Source organism: Trematomus bernacchii, unplaced genomic scaffold, assembly GCF_902827165.1.
Source record: "Trematomus bernacchii unplaced genomic scaffold, fTreBer1.1, whole genome shotgun sequence".
In the NCBI taxonomy this organism is placed as follows: Eukaryota; Metazoa; Chordata; class Actinopteri; order Perciformes; family Nototheniidae; genus Trematomus; species Trematomus bernacchii.
The window spans coordinates 12,893,642-12,915,587 of record NW_022987714.1 but is presented as its reverse complement, the minus strand read 5'-3'; the positions used below and the strand labels follow the sequence as shown (position 1 = coordinate 12,915,587).

The 21,946-nt window shown below is 44.3% G+C and overlaps 1 protein-coding gene across 1 annotated transcript in view; it reads left to right on the top strand.

Annotated features, from left to right (window-relative positions):
• Positions 1–21,946, top strand: part of cdh13 (cadherin 13, H-cadherin (heart)) — a 361,634-nt gene that overhangs the window by 115,481 nt on the left and 224,207 nt on the right. The window contains exon 3 of the mRNA XM_034141757.1: positions 6,321–6,532. Within this exon, the coding sequence (XP_033997648.1) occupies positions 6,321–6,532 (212 nt within the window). The remainder of the gene's footprint in view (positions 1–6,320; positions 6,533–21,946) is intronic.

Genomic DNA, 21,946 nt, shown 5'->3' with positions numbered 1-21,946 from the left:
ACACACTTAGCACATAACTCACGGTAGAAATATTGTATACTTCATTGGTTCTGCACAAACAAGATATCATATGAAAGCTGAGATTCCACAGATTCCAATGGTATAAGTATCATCACTCCATGACCAAGACTCAGTGCAGCGAAGGCAAAACCAGACACAATTTAGCTTTACGGGGCCAAAACGACAAATACGTCTTATCTTTGCTGTTTTCTGATCAAAAGTTGTGTTCAATGGCATTAAAACGCATACAAATGCTGCTGAAGGTTAATCCAATGTTTCTGTGTCACTTTGAAATTATTACTGATAATCCATCATAACATTTTTGTCAAAAACTGAGATTTTATATAGAGTGTATGAGAGAACCCAGCTTCCGGTTTTGGGCATGCTGGCTGCGCATCACTCTCTTCACCAAGGGTAATGTTTAGATGGATTTTAGGAACTTCCCCTCGATTCTATTGGCTCTAACGGTTCACAAGTGGTATCAATCATCAAAATCGACCGATGGGTTCCAGAGATATGGCAAATACACTCAAATGACCCCAGAAGTGTTTTTTTGTCTAAATCTCTCTAAAAAGGTCAAATGTCACTTGTTTTTCACCAGTCTTGATACAGGGTACTTATTATATGTTATAGTTTGGATTCCTAAAACTTTGTGTCTACTATCCCATAATTTAAGGGTGGTTTTCACAATAAGTAATGTTTTTTTTCCAACTCCAAGGTTTATCATTGCTTTGAGAGAAAAGGTTATTAATTTACCCCTTTTAGAAGTGAAGGTATAGTCATTTGTTCTGGGCACGTCATTTTCGAGCCTGAGACCTGAAAAACAGGCTCAGGGCTTAACAGGTTAAAGAGAAAAATATATGTCAAACACATCACTGGTTGACAGTTTGGTGTAATTTGTAAAATACAAATGATGGAGTATTGTTTGTTCTGTCCATTTTATAACAGGTATCTGCATTTAAGTCTAAGGTACACAATCCCTGAAAATGTCTTAATTTCTTGTTTTAAAGGAGAGGTGTCATGGCCATTTCCACTGATCATAATTCCATTGTTGAGGTCTACTAAAATAGGTTTATACTGTGCATTTTTCCAAACTCACATTGGTTTCTCATACAGCATCTCTGTAAACTACTTGTATTCACTGAATTTCACTCTCTGCCTTTAACGGCTCGTTGTAGCTCCAATAGCTCCAGCCCCCACCCTCCCTGTGAGCACAGTGTGCTCTGATTGGTCGGGACGTTGTGAATCGCGCTGAGGTCCGTGGAGGTGTTGTTTCCTTGTTTAGGATACATAGCGAAACACAGCCAAACTCATCCTGAGCACACACAAACTCACAGCCGAAGTAAAACAATAAGTGTGGCTTGATATTGAGTAAGAAAAAGGTTGATAAACGCTGTGAGAATGGGTCTGCAGAGAGAATTTCGCCGCGATCCCAACTGTCTGTTATCAGCCTGCAGCCAGGGAGGAGAAATCAGCTGAGCTGCCTGTGGATTGGTCCATTTCGTTCCGGGTACGGGATTACATCATCCCGTACCCGGAAGAATCAAATGGACAATGACGTATCTCCAACGAGGCGTTTTGGGGAGGTCTTTTCTGTGTTAGAGTTTTACTCGCTACAGGGTGTACTTTGAGGGTTTTGACTCTGCACACCGTTTACATGCATAAAAACCTTCATAACACACAAGGGGACGGGTAATAACCGGAAAAAACATGACACCTCTCCTTTAAACTTAATTAAGAACTTATAGTCGTATTTTGATGCCATGAAAGCATGTGGATAGATCCTAAACTGACCATGCTCTTTGGTGAACCATTTTCTGGAACATTGGCCATTCACAGGCTCCATGGGAGGTTTATAGCCTGAAAAGAGCTTGAATGTCAAACTTGCAGGAAAAATGTAACTCCCACCCACCCGCTCCTCCTCCTAAAGAGTCATCAGTGAGGGATTTTGGCAACCCTAATCCATGTTGTGCACAGTTATTCCAAGCCTGAGCCAGCACTCAGAAGAAAGAAAGTGGGTGCGTGTTGGTGCGTAGTGGTGAGCAGGGTAAGTTGCGTTCTCTCATTGTAGCCTGACTTCAAAGCCACGCGCTCACTATGCTCTCCACTGAAATCCCCCAAAACCTGACAACATTAGAATACCATCAAACACTCTGTGGCTGCCTTTGAAATGCCACTGACACTGTTTGGCGCCGCAATTTGCAGGCTCTAAAGAGCGCACCCATGTTATTGAAATAAATCTGAGCCTTGTAATGGGAATGGAAATGAACACATCTTTCATGCTTTGGCTTAGAAGTGAATATTGAGATGGAGCCTTGTTTCCCTGGAGAGTAGGCTGTTGACTTTGTAGCTCTCCCTCAGTGTCCATTGTAGCCTTGCCTCTCCTGTCATTTTCTTTTCCCACGTCCTCTATTCCTCACTCCGGTATTCAGCTCTTACCCTCGTCCAGATGGCAGAAAACGATACAGTCCGGAGGGAAGATTTTAAAATGTCTGCAGTGAGAGAGATACAAAAAGCCAGACTAATAGTCGCAAAGGTTAAGTGTACTAAATGAGTGCTTTGATAGACTTCAGTCTATTGATTTTATAGTCAGCCAGCGCTAACCATAGGCTTTTCACTTTGTGCTGGCGTGATCAAAGATAGACATACTAGACATGTATGGATTGATGACTTTCAATCAGACACACACAGCCATTGCTTTTACAAGGTAAAGGGATGGGAAGAGTAGGGAGACATATAATGAGAGCATTAGGTGGTAAATTCCTCCCAGCTACCTTTTATCCGCTGTGATTAAGAAACATGAACAATACAGGTTACGGCACTCACAGTGAAACAATACGGGTTGGTTTTGTAACAATGTATCCCCTATTGTGTACTAATTTGTATGTATTGGGACTACCAGTTAATAAAGCTTAATTACAGTGGGGGTTGGGCTTCCGAGTCACATCATTAGTGAACTAAAGAGATGAGATACTTATTCAAATAAACTAATACAAATAATAAACTGTCTGCCCCTTATGTAGTTAGTTTGTCATGTTGCAACGCTATGTAGCCTTGTTTATAATGACTATGTTAGTGGAACTTGTTCCGCAAGTTGAGCCAATGTCCCTCATTTGATTGGCAGTCTCCATTCTTGAACTTACCTTTTTATACAATGGCTGTGTACAAAGCAAGGTAGGGCTATCACCATTGCGTATGTCGGATGTAAATTCATCGACATACGCGTGGGTTGGGTCAAGGGCACTCCAAGCTGTCCCCGTTCTCGTGGCATATTTGGTCCCCTACTGGCAGAAAAATTGCACAGACCACAGGGATCCCCTTTTTGACAGAATATGATGGAAAGTATGGGGATGAAAAAAAGTTGCAACAACAGTCTGGGAAAGTTTTTGCTCATTTATTAAGCTGAGGGCAAATCCTAGAGAGTTTTCGTGACAGTTGCCAGTTTTTCTTTTCAATCGCGCATGGAGAAGACTGATTTGAAGCAACACACTACATGTAAGACTTTATTACATCATTACACTAATGGTTTCAAAATACATTTTTATTTTAGGGTTATATGGGGACTACATTGACATCTAAAGTACCTCTCAGCATTGTGGTAACATGTGTCATATTGTCCCAGACAAACCTACTCTTTTTCCCACCTTGTCACCGTTCTTGAGCAGTCGTGCACATCTTAGAGATTCTAACTTCCAGGAACATTAGGTCCATAGGTAAAGTATTGCTCCAAAACAAGATGTTAAAAGACAGCTCAAACATATAAATATGGGCAATTGACGTTTTTATACAAATACAAAATAATGAGTTGGTTTGGAAGAGAAAGTGTCAAGCCTTTGCACGATACATGGAAGCTGTGCTTTATTTTAAGAGAGGATCAAGTGTTCCACAAGCTACACAGAGGAACTTGTTAAATCTGGGCTCAAATCTGAACCCATTCCTTCATCAGAAATACAGTATGTGAGCAGAACACAGAGATGAGAGATTCCCAGATCATTGTTAAGGGTTTCCTTCTGCTGGCTATGAGCTACAACAGACTTTCTGTGTTATGTTAAACTAAAAGCATGACATCCATAATGAATAAGTAATGCAAGGCATTGTCTTGAGAGCCCTGTCCTTGTCCCAGTGGAGGGGGGAACAAATCTTTCCTATCTACATTTTTGCTTGTTTTTACAATCAAATAAAAAGTTGTTTTTGTGGACAGACAACATGTTTTTCCAGAGACACGTGGCTGTATTGATAATCATCTCACATCATGTGCAGGGTTTACCCTGAGCATTTACAGGGCTTGGGTGCTGTGCAAATATCCAGGTAGTACTCCCCTAAGACATTATGAAGGCTTTTGACTTTGAAATATGCAATTTCACTTAACTTTGGAACATTTGTATGAGTATGGAAATAGCTTAAACACAAAACGGTTTTGTTTTATAATTTATATTCATCTATCCAATCATATGGTCATTGGTTAGATCCCCAGCTTCAGCACTCAACATGTCGGTGTGTCCTTGGGCATGATACTCATATTGACATTGCAGTGGTATGTGAATGCATCTTAGTGTTTGTCTCCTTGGAGCAGGTGGGACTTTTTATGGTAGCATCTGTCTCGGCATGAATGTGTGTGAATGGGTATACGCTGACCTCTATATGTAAAAGCACTTTGAGGGGTCATAAGACTAGATAAATAAATGTGTTTTTAAATGCACAAAAGCCTGCATAACACACTACAGTAAAGGGAAAACCCCATAAAGCATAGGGCCACTTAAAGGGGACCTATTATGCAAAATGCACTTTTTGATATCTTTTATACATAAATATGTGTCCCCGGTGTGTCAGGGAACTCACAAAGTGTCAGAAAACAAAACCCTCTCTCTTTTCCTCCGTACCCGCATCTCTAAAAAAAAAAAAAAGGGGGCTCTAACAAGCAGATCCAGAATTTTCGCTCCTATAACGTCATTGGCGACATCCGGCCGACGTGACACGTCCCAACCTATCGTCTCCGGCACACATGACACGTCCCAACCTATATTCTCCGGCACACGTGACACGTCCCAACCTATCGTCTCCGTATACAGTCGCAGTTGTGTGTCTGTGCCTGCATCTCACTTCGGTTAAATGAAATCTTTGCGTCCCTCACTTGCGTCGTTTCCCTTCGTTTAGTCCCTCCCACCAGGGAAGCATGGAGAGACGCAAGGAAACCACGAGAAGCAGGGAAATGAGTTTTAAGAGCAATGGGACGTCCTAACGTAACCCACTTACTGTGTGGTTTTCAATGTCATTGTTAAATATATTATCTATTAGGGTGGCACAATGGGATGTCACGTCCTATATATACAGCTGATTATCACATTTATATTGTTTTCCTTGTAGATTTCAATTGTTATACTTTCTAATAGGTTGTCAACCACAGTTGTCATACTGTCCACCACACTAAAGTGCAGAGTTGTATCCACATAGATGGCAAATCCTCCTCCTCCCTTATTTGGTCTATTTTTGTATCTGAGCTCATATCCATCCAGCTCAAAGTCTATGTCCTTTTCGTTGTTGATCCATGTTTCAGAAATAGCAATTATGTTGAATGGTGAGTCATGTTGCACCTGCTTTACCCATCAACAACATGTGTAGACATCCATCCAAGAACACCCAAAAACCCCTCCCTTCGTGTTCCGTAACAGCAGGAAGCATCACGGGAGGCCGAGGTAAAGAGGAGGTGAAGGATGAGGGAGGGGAGGATTGTCAGGCCTGAGGGTGGGGGAGGACATGGGGATAGTGTCACGAGACCAAAGGAAGTGTGTGAGAGAGATAAAGAGCGGATAAACATGATCAGAAGGGATAAAGCCCGCTAGAGTCATTGGCGGTATCTCCTTTAGTCAGACAATACGAGCTCACACGTGCACGCGCCACATGCATCTGACTTTAAGGTGACACACTTCTCCCCCTGCACCTTAAATCCTTTCTCCTCTTGCCACTGCATTCCATTGCACTCTCTGTACAGCCCTGCAAAAGGGAGTCAGACACATTAATAAGTCTACAATGCGTGCAATGGGTCATAAATATTGCAGCAGGCTTTTGAGAATAGAGATCACTGACTTTTATTGTAGCTTAGCTGACAGAGCCTTTCAGAACATCCTCCTCTTTCCTCAGGGTGTGTGTTTATCTTCAGGGTATCTATTTATATCCGCTTTTTTAGTTGGCAACCTCTTTAAGTTCTCTTCTTTACGGTGCAGTGAATACCTCGGTGACTTGTGGCTTGACATTTCGGTTTATAATTTGTGAGTGAAATGAGTGAAGACATAACACCTACCCTTTCCGTGTGTTTCTTTCAGTCGAGTTTGATGACTGCGCGGGGAATGAAGATGTGAAGTTCGAGGTGTCGGACCCCAACTTCCACGTCAATGGAGACCTGAATCTGGTCCCTCAGCGAGATGTCCTGTACAGCCGGCCTATCCTGTTCGTCCACGGGCTGAGTGCACATGCAGACGACGTGGCACAGGTGGACGTCACTGGACTGCCAGTTCAGTCGCCGCACACTCTCAGGGTTAGTACAAATTGCTGTGGGTGTGATTTTATGCGTGTGTGTGTGTTTTCTTTATTTACACATCATCAGAATTGAAAAGGTTACGCTTCATTAAAAATTGAAAAGGTTACTGTAATGTAGTATAACCAGACAAAAATATAGCTGTGATTAAATAACAATGTCCCCGGGGGGAATAAGTGGATTTATGAGCTGCTCTCTCGTTTGATATTTAACGGGAATACACTTTGTTTTCTTGCCAGGATTTAAGTTACAAGGTTGATGCCACAAAGAGTAAACTTATCTTGGTCCAAACGCAACAAAATCGTCCCAATACTCACTAATTACACATTATCTGGCGGACTATATCTTTGCTTGGCGGTGGGCGTGTCTTGAGCTTGGGGAGTTTACGCGAGCATGAATCTCTGCTGTCAATTCCATAAAAGGTTTTACATGTCACACTTTATATGATGAACATTTATGACATTAATGTCTATGGTGCTATTTTACGCACCATTCCATGCTGGCTAAATACTGTCTATGCCTGCTAGCTGTCCATTCAAACGAAGTACACTGGATATAAACTCCCCAAACAGGCGAAAACCTACCAGTTTCACCCACTGTCTCTGCCACCTCCCTCCATGCCTGGCTCCTTCGGTTTGTATCCCGGTAGGTGAACAGGGACTGAAAGCACCGGGTGATTCCCTACCGCTACGATTATTTTCTCCTCCATTTTTTGGCATATGAGGAAATGAACTGCGGTCTGGCTCTCCCAGCATACACGCGGTTTGATTGGCTAGCGCTTGGACTGGCAGATTTGCATACGCGGGATTTGATTGGCTGACGCCTCCGTCGAAGCTTCAAAAGTAGAACATTGCTCTACTTTTGCAGCGAGCACCGCGAGAAAAGCTACGCTTTGCTCCCACAATGCAGTTCGGCGAAGCGTGATGTCACCCCATTCAAAGTGAATGGACAGAAGCATTGAAGCGTCAACGCACGTGTGTAGGGGCCGTAAGGACACAATTATTATCACCACAGCAGGAATCCCATGTGTCACGCACTCAGCTGTCTCTCACTGTGAAAGGACATTACCCAGGTAACCATAACCTACATACTGATAGAGAAGAAGCAAGTAGACTGTTCTTTTAACTGTTAGACTGCTATGTTGTTAAGTTATCCATTTCCTGTTCCTTTCATTTACCTGGAGGTTATTTTTATGAATACAAATTGTAGTTTGAGTGTCGGGTTAGGTATTCATAATTAATCTGTAAGGAAGGTTCTAGTCAGGTTATTATTTTTGCTGAATTCACTGATTACACTCCAGTGTTTAGAACACCAACAAACACCACCACCCTCAAACACCGGCGTTGTGGCAGACAGATGAATAATATTGAGGAACTGTAAGCAATGTGTGCACATGTCCTCACTCCTTTATCCTTCAGCAAAGTCTTCATGTATAACAATATGGTTTGGTAATCAGGGAAAGCGTGCTCAGAGATGTGATCACAGGCACTGGAGGGTAATCCACACAACTTTCATACATTACTGATCGTTAAAGCAAATAAAACATAACACATTTAGAGGCATCTGGTGTCAGTCATGTTTATGTACATTTTGATGAATTCTAATCACCAATAATTTCAGGCTTGCTCATAACCTTAATTATCCTCAATTACCATAATTGCAACACCTCAGAGATGCCATATACTGTAAGGCAGATGGGAAATACCCATACTATAATCTTTAAAACCAAATTCACATTAAAATGAAGTGAAAAGTAAACTAAAATGCACATATAACCGTGATATTATGTGTCAATTTAAGTTAAAACAGTCTATTTCAAAACACGTGGCGGTTTTACAGCCTTAGTAAAACACCACAGGGTAGAGCACAGAGAAGGTGATTGATGTTACATCCACCAAGAGAACCATATAAGAAGTTTAAAATAATGAGTTTTGATTTACTAAAGAGGATCACGTGAACGCCGCTGGAGGAGGCCAGGAGAACAGACGCTGTTGTGCTCTGCCATGCTACAGTGAGAATACCCCCCCCCATCACCAGAGATGTGTGAGCTCGTGCATATGGCATCAAAAACAACCGAGCCCAGCACTAAATCTGCAGGTCGATGATTTATAGTAGACAGTCTAAATATATTGATCCAACTTACTGACACTTAAGGATGTTTATCTGTCGGAAAGGCCCTTAACACTTAAGGAGTGTCCAAGGGAAAGTGAAAGACTTTTATAAAGGGTCCACTGTGGGTTTCACATTTTACCCGTGCTCCAAGCCAGTGTTTGGTTTCTTGACTTTAAAAATAAATCGGGTCCACTTAAACTTGGAAAAATACCAAATGCGGAGCCATTTCTTGTGTATTTTAGTCATTATTCATGCATGAGGTCATATGGAACGGAGCAGGGAAAGAAACCCTTCTACAGGGCAACATAAACATGAACAATTACACTTGCCACTTCCAATTATGTGGGAATTTGTCCAGTAAGCCTGCACCCCAACACTGAGCTTTGTTTCCCAGCAAATGTGTCCTTTTGTTTGTCTAATCAACAGCAATGTTTTTCTGTAAGCCAGCAAATTGAGTGCCATATAAAACTCTGTGCACCTGAACAAACACCATTGTCCCTCATTCATATACCTCAGTCCCCCCCTCTGTTGAGTCGAAATACTCTTAAGTTGATTAGGAAAAGTTTCCAGTTTGTGTTTCTCTCATTTTCTGGGAGATCATCTGTCATCCTGCTGCAGTGCTCGGCGTCCTGCTGCTTCAAGTCCTCAAGCCCAGAGCTTAATGAATGTTTCCATCCAGCATACAGCAGGAAGTGGCTCTCATTTGTTGGTGCCTATCACCATCAATTATTAGGTTAGCCAGTCCATGGGAGCTACCTTGGCAAGTCATTGAAGATCTAAGTGAATTAGTCTTTTGGCAAATGATATGAGGGAAGTGAAGTGTACAGTGAAACAGTTGACCTCTGTGTGTGTGTGTGTGTGTGTGTGTGTGTGTGTGTGTGTGTGTGTGTGTGTGTGTGTGTGTGTGTGTGTGTGTGTGTGTGTGTGTGTGTGTGAGAGTGTGAGTGAGTGAGTGAGTGAGTGAGTGAGTGAGTGAGTGAGTGAGTGAGTGAGTGAGTGAGTGAGTGAGTGTGTGTGTGTGTGTGTTTGATTTCCATGAGACAATTTTAGTTTGTAAATTACTTTCACAAGCCTTTATTTTGTGCATTTAGTCAAAGCAAGAAGCATGGCTAGATCTGTCCACGTCTTGGTTCATATATCTCTCAAATTGTTAAAGATATGTCCACTAACTTAAACAGACATTCGTGGTCCTCAGGAGATGAACCCTTGTGACTTTACAGACGCCCCTTGACGAGTTCTAGAGCAGGGGTGTATATTTACGCCCTAAGGGCCAGAACTGTCCTGTCACTGGGTGCAATAGGATGTCTTTGCAAGGTTTGAAAATAAGTACTTGTTTCCATTTTTCAGTTCAATGCACTGCTAACCTTTGTCCACTGGGTGTTGCCCTGTCCAGATGAGAGTAGTAGGCAATATGCTGGCTATGCTATTACAGATCCAACATGCTTATGTCCAACTATTGGGAACAAAAGTGTTCTTTGAAGAAATTGAAAATAAATGTTGTTGAGTTGTTATTCATCAGTTATTATCATGCAGTATAGTTTCAGCCCACTTGAGATTCAATTGGTCTGACATCCCTGCTTTAGAGCCAACACAAGGTTGACATTGATCATTTATCAGCAACTTTTTGAAGAAATGGCACATTCGTGGCCATCATAGTATGTATTCTGATCCTCTGACTTTTCATTTAGCACCACCATGAGGTTAAGGTTTTGTCCAATACTTTGCCTTATGATTACATACCTAAAGATATTCCCAATATCCTCAGCTGTACATTTTTGCCAATTAGCAAACGTTTGTCCTCTGATTAAGCCAGTAAATGAGCACTTTTACGTGCTTAATATCAGCTTGTTTGCATCGCCAGTTGCACCTTAACATGCTGGTGTTAGTGTTTAGTTCAAATCACTGCTGTGCTGTCTAACAGAGACACTGGAAAGGCTGACACTCTCTGTCTTTTTACAAAAATAAATTCCAAATTATTATAAAGACATTATATTAAAGTAATAGGCATGTGGCGCAGTGGGTTAGTGCGTTGGTGTTCGGATCAGGGGGTCACAGGTTCAAACCCCACTGCAGTCAGCATGTCGTTGTGTCCCTGGGCAAGACACTTCATCCCAAATTGCTCCTGTGGGGATTGCCCACAGTATTGAGTATGTAAGTCGCTTTTGATAAAAGCGTCTAACAAGTAACATGTAATGTAATAATCTATCAAGCATTCAAACGTGTAGTCACTCTCTGAAGGGGAATTCTGGTTCTTTAAAACGTAGGTCTTATTTTTGCTTATTATTAACATTTAAATTGGTAGTGACAGCGTTGGCGGAAATCATGGTTGAGATCGCGGAAGATTGGGACAAATGGAGAAATGGCTATAGACTAACTGCAAGCAAGATTACATATTTGTACTAATAAGGACAGAAACAAATCCCTAGTTGTTATCTTCAGGAGATTGTACATCATGTTACTCTGCAACAACATACATCCAATGATAGTTAGAACATATTAACATTACATTACATTGCATTTAGCTGACGCTTTTATCCAAAGCGACTTACAATAAGTGCATTCAACCAAGAAGATAGAAACTTGAAGAAGACAGAATCAAAACATTTCAAGTGCTACTCAACTAGCTTTAGATAAGCCAGTCCTTTATTAGTATAAGTGCTTTGTTAGTAATTGTATTGCTCGAAGTGGAGTCGAAAGAGATTAGTTTTTAGTCTGCACCGGAAGATGTGTAAGCTTTCTGCTGTCCCGATGGCAATGGGGAGCTCATTCCACCATTTTGGAGCCAGGATAGCAAACCGACGTGTTTTTGCTGATGGGATCTTGGGTCCCCCTCGCAGTGCGGGTGCAGCGAGCCGTTTTGCTGATGCAGAGCGGAGTGCACGTGCTGGGGTGTATGGTTTAACCATGTCCTGGATGTAGGAAGGGCCAGAACCATTCACAGCATGGTACGCAAGTACCAGTGTCTTGAAGTGGATTTTAGCAGTTACTGGAAGCCAGTGACGTGAGCGGAGGAGCGGTGTGGTGTGGGAAAATATAGGAAGGTGGAAGACCTGACAAGCCGCTGCATTCTGGATGAGCTGCAGAGGTCGGATGGCACATGCAGGTAGACCAGCCAGGAGGGAGTTGCAGTAGTCTTGGCGTGATGACGAGAGCCTAGACCAGAAGCTGCGTGGCTTTCTGGGTCAGGTGCGGACGTATCCTCCTGATGTTGTAAAGAGTGTATCTGCAGCAGCGGGTTGTTGCAGCAATGTTTGCAGTGAAGGACAGGTTGTTATCTAGGGTCACACCCAGATTCCTTGCAGTCTGAGTCGGGGAAACAACAGAGGTGCCAATGTTGATTGTTAGGTCAAGAGTGGGACAATCTTTTTCCGGAAGAAAAAGCAGTTCAGTCTTGTCAAGGTTGAGCTTGAGGTGGTGAGCAGACATCCACTGAGAGATGTCTGCTAGACAAGCAGAGATGCGTTGTGGTGGCTCTACTCTTCAGCCACCTCCCTTGTGAGTGTGTGTTCCCTTTCCCTGTCTGTGTGGGCGTGGTGGCTGTCACTCCTGGCTCCCGGCTCAATCTCCACCTGCTGCAAATCTCCACCTGGTGCAATCAGCTTTACACACCTGATTCCCATTCAGCCATTTACTAATGGTATATCAGCGGAGGCTCCACAACATGTCAGCGCCAGATCGTTGTTTAAACCCCAGTGGTAACTCTCAGCCTTCTTAGCCGATTTAAAACTATTTCTCTGTACACGGAATACTTTTCTCATCTGTTTCTCTTATGCTCCAGGATCACTATCCAGCCGCCTTGTTACCATCACCTGCCGCCACCAGTCATCATTCCAACCGGATTACTCTCCACACTCACCAGTCTTCATTCCTACAGGATTACTCTCCACGCTCCTCCACCTCACAATAAACCTTTTTCCAACACTCTGCCGTGTCCTGCGTTTGGGTCCTATCGGATATCGTAACAGAACGATCTGGCCAGTATGGACTCAGCGGACACAGGCCACCAGTCCAAGACTGCGGACGAACTCAGCCAAGCCCTGGCCAATCAAGGTGCTCTCGTGGGGCATCACGACGTGGTTCTCCGTGAGGTTGTGGAGACTCTCCGGAACCTCTCCACTAACGTGCAAAGGATCGGCACACAAGTGGAACTGCTCACCTCCCAGTTTTCTCCCCCGCAGCCCGCTGCACAGCCGACAGCTCCTCCCCCCGCTCCTGCCGCACCTCTCCATCAGCTACGAGAGGCTGTTATTCCTACACCGGAGCGATACGCTGGAGATTTGGGTATTTGTAGAGCCTTTTTGTTCCAGTGTTCGTTAGTCTTTGAGCAGCAGCCTAGTACTTATCACACAGATGGGGCTAGGGTAGCATATGTAATGAGTCTGTTGAGGGGGAGTGCTCTAGATTGGGCTACAGCCGTTAGGGAGAGCCAGCCACACATTTGCTCATCATTTGATACTTTCATTTCCGAAATGAAAAAAGTTTTTGATCACCCGGTACGGGGGAGGGACGCTTCTAGGCGCCTTCTTTCTCTCCGGCAGGGCTCCCGTAGTGTAGCCGAATTTTCAGTTGAGTTTAGAACAGTTGCTGCTGACTCAGGCTGGAATAACGAGTCATTGCAAGATGTTTTTCTTCAAGGGCTGAACGAAGCAATTAAAGACGAGCTAGCTGCTAGGGATGATCCAGTTAGCTTGGATAATTTAATTGCCACAGCTATCAAGATTGATAATCGCCTCAGAGAGAGACGCAGGGATAGGAATAGCCGTCACCCCAATCCCAGCTACTCCTCACTTGATCCCCGAATTGGCACTGCCACTGCCCCAATCTCCAGATCCTTTCCGACTCCTTTCTCGGTTTCACCCCCCGAAGATGAGCCCATGCAAGTGGGAAGGGCCCACCTCTCACCATCTGAGCGGGCTAGAAGGATCCAGGCTGGGGAATGTGTTTATTGCAGCCAAACCAGTCATCTAGTTTCCTCCTGTCCTAATCTGCCAAAAGGTCAGGCTCGTCAGTAGCTGTGGGGATTCTGGCGAGCCCTTCCTCCTCTCTCAACCCCCGACCCAGAACGCAGCTAGAAGCCGTTCTTTGCTGCAACCAACAGTCACTACCCCTGCTCGCCTTAGTGGACTCGGGGGCAGACGAGAATTTTTTGGACATTGACATCGCAGCTCAGGCAGGAATTCCCTGCGAAGTGTTGGATTCACCTCTTAATGCCAATGCTCTTAATGGACAATTCCTGGCCCAAGTCACTCACCGCACCAAGCCAGTAAACCTCATTCTGTCTGGAAACCATCGTGAGTTTATTCAGTTTCACCTTATTTCCTCACCTCATGCTCCCATAGTGTTGGGTCATCCCTGGTTAAGAACACACAACCCCCAGATTGATTGGATAACTGGCAAAATCATTAGTTGGAGTTGTTTTTGTTTATCCTCATGCCTGCAGTCTGCCCTACCGCCAGCAGAGGCCGCCGCTCCACCACCCAAGATCGAGCCGCCTGACCTGTTATCTGTCCCCATGGAATATCATAGCCTAGGAGAGGTGTTCAGTAAACAGCGAGCTCTTTCTCTTCCTCCTCATCGACCCTACGACTGTCCCATTGACCTCCTTCCCGGGGCCCCTCTGCCTTCCTCACGTCTGTTCAACCTGTCTCGCCCTGAGAGAAAATCCATGGAGAGTTACATCCATGACTCCCTGGCTGCTGGTGTCATCCGCCCATCCTCCTCCCCGGTCGGTGCTGGGTTCTTCTTCGTGTCCAAGAAGGACCGCTCACTGCGGCCCTGCATTGATTACAGGGGTCTCAATGCCATCACTATAAAAAACAAATATCCATTACCCCTCATTAACTCCGCCTTTGAACCCCTCCAGGAAGCCACCATCTTTTCCAAACTGGACCTCCGCAATGCCTACCACCTCGTCAGAATCCGTGAAGGGGACGAGTGGAAGACTGCCTTTAACACACCACTCGGTCACTTTGAGTATCTGGTGATGCCTTTTGGACTGACGAATGCCCCAGCAGTTTTTCAGTCAATGGTGAACGATGTACTCCGTGACCTCCTCAACCGGTCAGTCTTTGTCTACTTGGATGACATTCTCATTTTCTCCCGTAACAAGGAGGAGCACATTATCCATGTCAGGCAGGTGCTGCAGAGACTCCTTGAAAACAGACTCTTTGTGAAGGCGGAGAAATGCGAATTCCATGTCAACACAGTCTCATTCCTGGGCTACATCGTTGAGGAAGGAAAGATTAGGACCGACCCTGAGAAGATCCAAGCGGTGGCGGGGTGGCCCAAACCAACCTCAGTTAAACTGCTTCAACAGTTTCTTGGTTTCGCCAATTTTTATCGGCGCTTCATCAGAGACTACAGCAGAGTGGCGGGCCCTTTAACCAGACTCACTTCCCCTACAACTGGTTTTTTCTGGACTCCAGAGTGCGATGCAGCCTTCTCGGAGCTAAAGAGACTTTTCACCACTGCCCCTGTGCTCATCCACCCTGATTCCTCTCGCCAGTTTGTGGTGGAGGTCGATGCCTCCAACACCGGGGTAGGGGCAGTTCTTTCCCAGCGCTCGGAACGAGACCAAAAATTACATCCATGTGCATTTTTCTCTCGCCGCCTCACTCCAGCTGAGAAGAACTATGACGTGGGTAACAGAGAGCTGCTGGCTGTCAAACTTGCCCTAGAGGAGTGGAGGCACTGGCTGGAGGGAGCCGAGCTCCCTTTTATTGTATGGACAGACCACAAAAACTTGGCGTACATCCAATCTGCCAAGCGCCTTAACTCTCGTCAGGCTCGATGGGCCCTGTATTTCGGCCGCTTCTCATTCACCCTTACCTACCGTCCAGGGTCACGGAACCTCAAGCCGGACGCTCTCTCTCGCCAGTTCGCTTCCGAAGGACCAGCTGCCAATCCAGACACTATCCTGCCTGCCTCCTGCGTGGTGGCGGCTGTTACCTGGGAGATTGAGTCATTGGTTAAGGAGGCTCAGCGGGCGCAACCTAACCCAGGTAACTGCCCAGCTAATAGTCTTTTTGTGCCTACCCCTGTTCGCTCCAAGGTCCTGCAGTGGGCACACGCCTCCCGTCTCTCCTGTCATCCTGGTGTCCATCGCACACTGTTTATTCTAAAACAACGGTTCTGGTGGCCTTCCATGGCTCAAGACACCAGGGCCTTTGTTGCTGCCTGTACAGTATGTGCCCGCGCCAAGTCCTCCCACCAATCTCCCTCTGGCCTGCTTCGGCCGCTGCCGGTACCTAGGCGTCCTTGGTCGCATGTGGCCTTGGATTTTGTCACTGGACTTCCACTGTCACAAGGAAATACCATCATCCTAACTATTGTGGACAGATTTTCCAAGATGGTACACTTTGTTGCTCTTCCCAAGCTTCCCACAGCCCGAGAGACTGCAGATCTTCTGGTCAATCATGTTGTTCGACTCCATGGGATTCCCACCGACATCGTCTCTGACCGGGGTCCCCAGTTCATTTCCCACGTTTGGAAAGCCTTCTGTCAGGCTCTGGGAGCATCAGTGAGCCTGTCATCTGGATATCATCCTCAGACGAACGGGCAAACGGAACGGGCCAACCAGGATCTGGGGGCGGCTCTTCGCTGTGTGGCTTTCAGGAACCCTTCGTCATGGTGCCCACATCTGCCATGGATCGAATATGCCCACAACTCCCTGCCAAATGCAGCCACAGGTATTTCACCCTTTCATTGTGCCATGGGTTTCCAACCACCCCTGTTTCCATCCCAGGAAGAGGAGGTTGCTGTTCCTTCCGTTCAGACCCACCTTCGTCGCTGTCATAAGGTGTGGAGGGATACCCGAGCCGCCCTGCTCCGCTCCGCTGCCCGCAACTGCCTCATCGCAGACCGCCACAGGACCCCGGCTCCCAACTACTTACCAGGTCAGAGTGTTTGGCTTTCCTCCAAAGATCTCCCACTCAAGACAGAGTCGAAGAAACTCACGCCACGTTATGTCGGCCCCTTCATCATCGACTCAGTTATCAACCCATCTGCAGTAAAACTCAAGCTTCCCCCACACATGAAGATTCATCCGACATTTCATGTTTCTCTGTTAAAACCTGTTGCCAGCAGCCCCTTGTCTCCTCCAGTGAGTGTTCCCCCACCCCCCCGCATCATCAATGATCACCCAACCTACACCGTCAGGCGATTGTTGGACGTTCGTCGCCGTGGAAGGGGATTCCAATATTTTGTGGATTGGGAGGGCTATGGTCCAGAGGAGAGGTCTTGGGTTCCCCGGCGAAACATCGTGGGCGCGTCCCTGGTTCGGGACTTCCACCGGGATAACCCTGGTAGACCTGGTAGACCTGGTAGACCTGGTAGACCGCCTGGAGGCGTCCCTTAAGAGGGGGGTACTGTGGTGGCTCTACTCTTCAGCCACCTCCCTTGTGAGTGTGTGTTCCCTTTCCCTGTCTGTGTGGGCGTGGTGGCTGTCACTCCTGGCTCCCGGCTCAATCTCCACCTGCTGCAAATCTCCACCTGGTGCAATCAGCTTTACACACCTGATTCCCATTCAGCCATTTACTAATGGTATATCAGCGGAGGCTCCACAACATGTCAGCGCCAGATCGTTGTTTAAACCCCAGTGGTAACTCTCAGCCTTCTTAGCCGATTTAAAACTATTTCTCTGTACACGGAATACTTTTCTCATCTGTTTCTCTTATGCTCCAGGATCACTATCCAGCCGCCTTGTTACCATCACCTGCCGCCACCAGTCATCATTCCAACCGGATTACTCTCCACACTCACCAGTCTTCATTCCTACAGGATTACTCTCCACGCTCCTCCACCTCACAATAAACCTTTTTCCAACACTCTGCCGTGTCCTGCGTTTGGGTCCTATCGGATATCGTAACATGCGTGCGACGACCTGGGTTTCAGAACGAGGAAAAGACAGAATTCATTGGGTGTCGTCATCGTAGCAATGGTATGAAAAACCATGCGGGCTAATGACCGATCCGAGCGAGTTTGTGTACAGAGAGAAGAGGAGGGTCCAAGGACAGAGCCCTGAGGGACCCCTGTAGTTAATTGACAAGGGTCGGACTCTGACCCTCTCCAAATTACCCTGTAGGTGCGGTCTTTGAGGTATGAGGTGAGGAGGGAAAGTGCAGAGCCTGAAACTCCAAGTTCTTGGAGAGTGCGAAGGAGGATCTGATGATTCACCGTGTTGGATGCAGCAGACAGGTCCAACAGGATGATGACCGAGGAGAGGGAGGCTGCTTTAGCAGTGTGCAGTTCCTCAGAGACAGCAAGGAGAGCAGTTTCTGTGGAGTGACCTGCCTTGAAACCAGAATGGTGCGGATCCAGAAGGTTGTTCTGATGGAGATAACAGGAGAGTTGTTTAAAGACAGCGCGTTCAAGTGTTTTAGACAGGAACGGGAGGAGAGAGACAGGCCTGTAGTTTATAACATCGGACGGGTTGAGAGTGGGTTTCTTTAGGAGAGGGTTTACTCTTGCCTCCTTGAGACTGTTTGGAAAGTGACCAGAAGTTAGAGAAGTATTGATGAGATGGGTGAGAAACTGTAGAATATCAGGAGCGATAGTCTGAAGGAGGTTTGAGGGGATAGGGTCCAGAGGACAGGTAGTAGGACGGGCAGAGGTAATGAGGGTAAGAACCTCACTTGGAGAGAGAGGGGAAAAGGAGGTTAGTGTGTGGTGAACGTTGGGATTGTCTTTGTCAGTCTTGAACTCCCGCAGGACTCTATTGTCTTTGTTAGTCTTGAACTCCCGCAGGACTCTATTGTCTTTGTCAGTCTTCGTCTGTCTGACGCTGAAGCTGACGCTCCAGGAAGGTGCTGCCTAAAATGGACACCAGTCCTGATTGCTGAGTTGTCACAGCTGTGGGCCCAAGCCCCTTTAATTACTTAACTCTCTGCAGCTGATGGGCACCAGTAGAAACTCTGTCACTTCAAACAATCAGTTGAGCCTTCAGGCCTTTTGTAATGCACTTTTTAAAGTCAAATTTCAGAATAAACCCTAGTAACGGAGGTTTTTAAAGTTAACCCTAATACAATTACCCCTAGTAAAGCCCTTAGTATTTGTACAATTGTTTAAATCAAAGTTAAACCCTAAGAAGCAAATGGTTCAGTTTTAAGATTTCTGTAAAAATAAGTTTACCCAGATTTCTGCCTGAAAAACAGGTATTTTAGCTGTTCTGAGATTTCAAAACACAATGTTAGCAAGAATAACTACAGGACAATTATACAGAGTAGAATGAAACACAGAGGTCTAGATACAAAATAGAATTTACCGGGCTTCTGGAATCAGCAGTTGAACCTATCTGGTCGAGTTTGCACACTAAACTTTTTAGATTTCAGTGTTGCTTAAGTACTGTATTGGTGGGGGGAGTGGCCTCTCAGCAGAAATTATGTCACTTCACACAATCAGTTGAGCCTTCAGGCCTTTTGTAATGCACTTTTTACAGTCAAATTTCAGAATAAACCCTAGTAACAGAGGTTTTTAAAGTTAACCCTAATATAATTACCCCTAGTAAAGCTCTTAGTATTTGTACAATTGGTTAAATCAAAGTTAAACCCAATTTAAACAATTTTGTCTTTCCTTAAATGTGAGATGCCATCAAACTGTCTCAGGGGAACTTGATTAAGTATTCTATCTGTCCTGTGGACAAATGCTTTAATGTCTCTGTCTCTCCCAAAGTATATTTACTTAACTTTTAATTAGTGAGCACACACAGTCACAAAGTGCATGAATTAGGCAAATGGTAGCAAGACAAACAAAGATGAAAAAAAAGATTGTCGGAGGAGCCGGGCAGAGAGGAAGACATCCTAAAGCAAAAAATAATAATATGAGAGAGGACGAGTCCTCTAGTGAAGCAGGGTGGTTAGAAGCTCTCATTATTTCACTATCATTTAATCTGCTGAAGCTCCTCACGCTCTGGGACCCATATCATCAAAAAATGTATTGTCCCTTTCTCTGTCCATATCCTCTAGCCCCCACCACCCCCCCCCCCCCACCCCACACCTCTGCGCCGTCTCACGTGGCCCATCAAACACGAGTTCAGAGCGGCAGCCGCTTCTAAAGAATCTGTAACTAACTCACGGCATATTAAAAAGCTTGTTTCAATAAGCCAGGGGTTTGACTTGTGGAATGACTCTGTTGGGAAGCTGAGCTTTATATCTCTCATCTGAGATCATGGTAGTCAAGCTGCCTTGATGACTCTTCCCTGTTTTTCAATTATTGCACCGCAGTATAGCTTCCTTTTTTTTATTGTGTTTTAGAAATAAAATCTCTTTGTTATGCGCCTGTCAAAATTAGATTTCGTATTTGCCCAAAGCTCTCTTTGTTTCCTCTCTAACGCAGAGCGGAAACATTCCATGGTGAATTTATTGGCATAACTAATGTTATCGTGGCAAGAAATATTGGCTGTTGATAATTGATAAGTGCTGTGAGCGAAGGTGGAGAAAATCAGGTTTTAATTCCTCCGTGCGAGCTGATAGTTTGCTGTAACACAGCCCCAGAGGGAGCGAGGCGACTGATGAATGATTCCTATTATAAGCAAAACTCCGAATTGAAAGCGTAATTCATTCCCCTTCTATTGCAACCGATCAATATGTGAATTAATGGAAGAATGCATTTCAATTTACGAAATGCGCGCTCCAAGATATGGACTTGTTTGTGTATTATTCCGTGTTATTTTGGCTGTGTCGTGCAGAACAACAGTTATGCAGAACATGTTCTTACCTTCAGGGAGGCATTGCCAGGCACCATTCACATGTAACAACTGATAAGAGGCAAAATAATCCGAGTCCAAAAGCCTATTTATTTTGCTTTTGTTATGTTGTATGCATTTTCACACACTGAATGAAATGTAATATTGCATCCTGAGCAAAATTCTCAGTCTGCAATTGCACATAGATTTTCTCTTACCAAGCCTTCAATGTTCAGTAAGGCTTTCTGGATATGACTAAGAAGTGACAGCTTGCATCCACAGCATAGCATCTCTCATTGTACCAAACAACACCAATAATTTTCCTCTCTCTGTCTCCATCCCACTCACGCTATCTCTCCTTAGCTTGTTCTGTAGCTAATTTCTTAATTCTGTTTACCGCCTTTTGTCCATTGTCTGTCTGCCTTTTCATCGGCTCCTCCATATTTTGCTAAAATTGCTTAATTTATAGGAGCCAAATGGCTTAATGTCATGTTCATTTACAAGAGCAGAAAAACAGACCTTCACCTTCCAAAATAGATGTTTATAATTCAGAAAAGGCTGTGCTAATTCTAACAAGGTTTTGTTTCACACCAGGTGAAATATTAAAATGATCAATTACACAATAAAGCGTGCAGTGATAAAAATATACCACATGCTTCACTTGAGAAAAAGTAGGAACGCTTTGGTCTTAAAATACCGCATTACAAATAAATGTTCTCAATTGATAATTAAGTAGTTTGTGATACATTTGTTATACTTAGTTTATTTTTGTTTTATGGTATATTTATATTTACTGTAAATATTTGTCATTATTCTCTTTAATGTTAAATAGTTTTGTGACATTTTTATTTTTATAATTTTTCAATTTGTTATCTTCTCTTACAACTTCATGCTTGCACCACCATACATGACATGTCACTTATTAGATATATACGACAGCATATTCCTTGTATGTGTAATCATTATTGATACATGAAGTATATGTACTGCATGTATCAATATATGCTCTTTTCTAGTATCATATTTATAGAATAATAGTTTTTCAGTTTTTTTTCCTCCAAAAAATACATGTCCAGCATTTATTGTTGTTGTTTTTCAATCTTGAGCCGATCTTAGTTACTTTTTATCATACTGGGTACCTTAGTAGCACAGCACTGCCTCAAATCATTGAAGCTTATAATGTGATTTATATGTACAGTACAAAAGAGCAATTGATTATGAGTGTTAAATAATTGTTGTTGAGTAAAAAGTACATTATTTCCCTCCAAAATGTAGTGGAGTAGAAGTATATGCAGCAAAACATGTCAAGTATTTCCTGATAATTCTTACAAATAATAATTGGGTAACTGTTACAATCAACTTCTGAAGTTATACAGTAAAGGGCATTTGGCCATGAAGTCCGTTTCAATACATTGGAATTAATACATTTGACTATTCATGTTCAATAACACAGTTAGTGTGGTTAAGTTTTAGGAAAAATAATCCTTAAAAGAGGTGACAAGTTAAGAAGATAAACCAAAAATAGATTCTGAAAAGGATGCTCTGGTATCTTAGATTTAGTTGAAAGCTTCCCTTCTTGGTGCCGTACCTGCTTCACATGAGAGAGAAGTCTGACTGTGTCA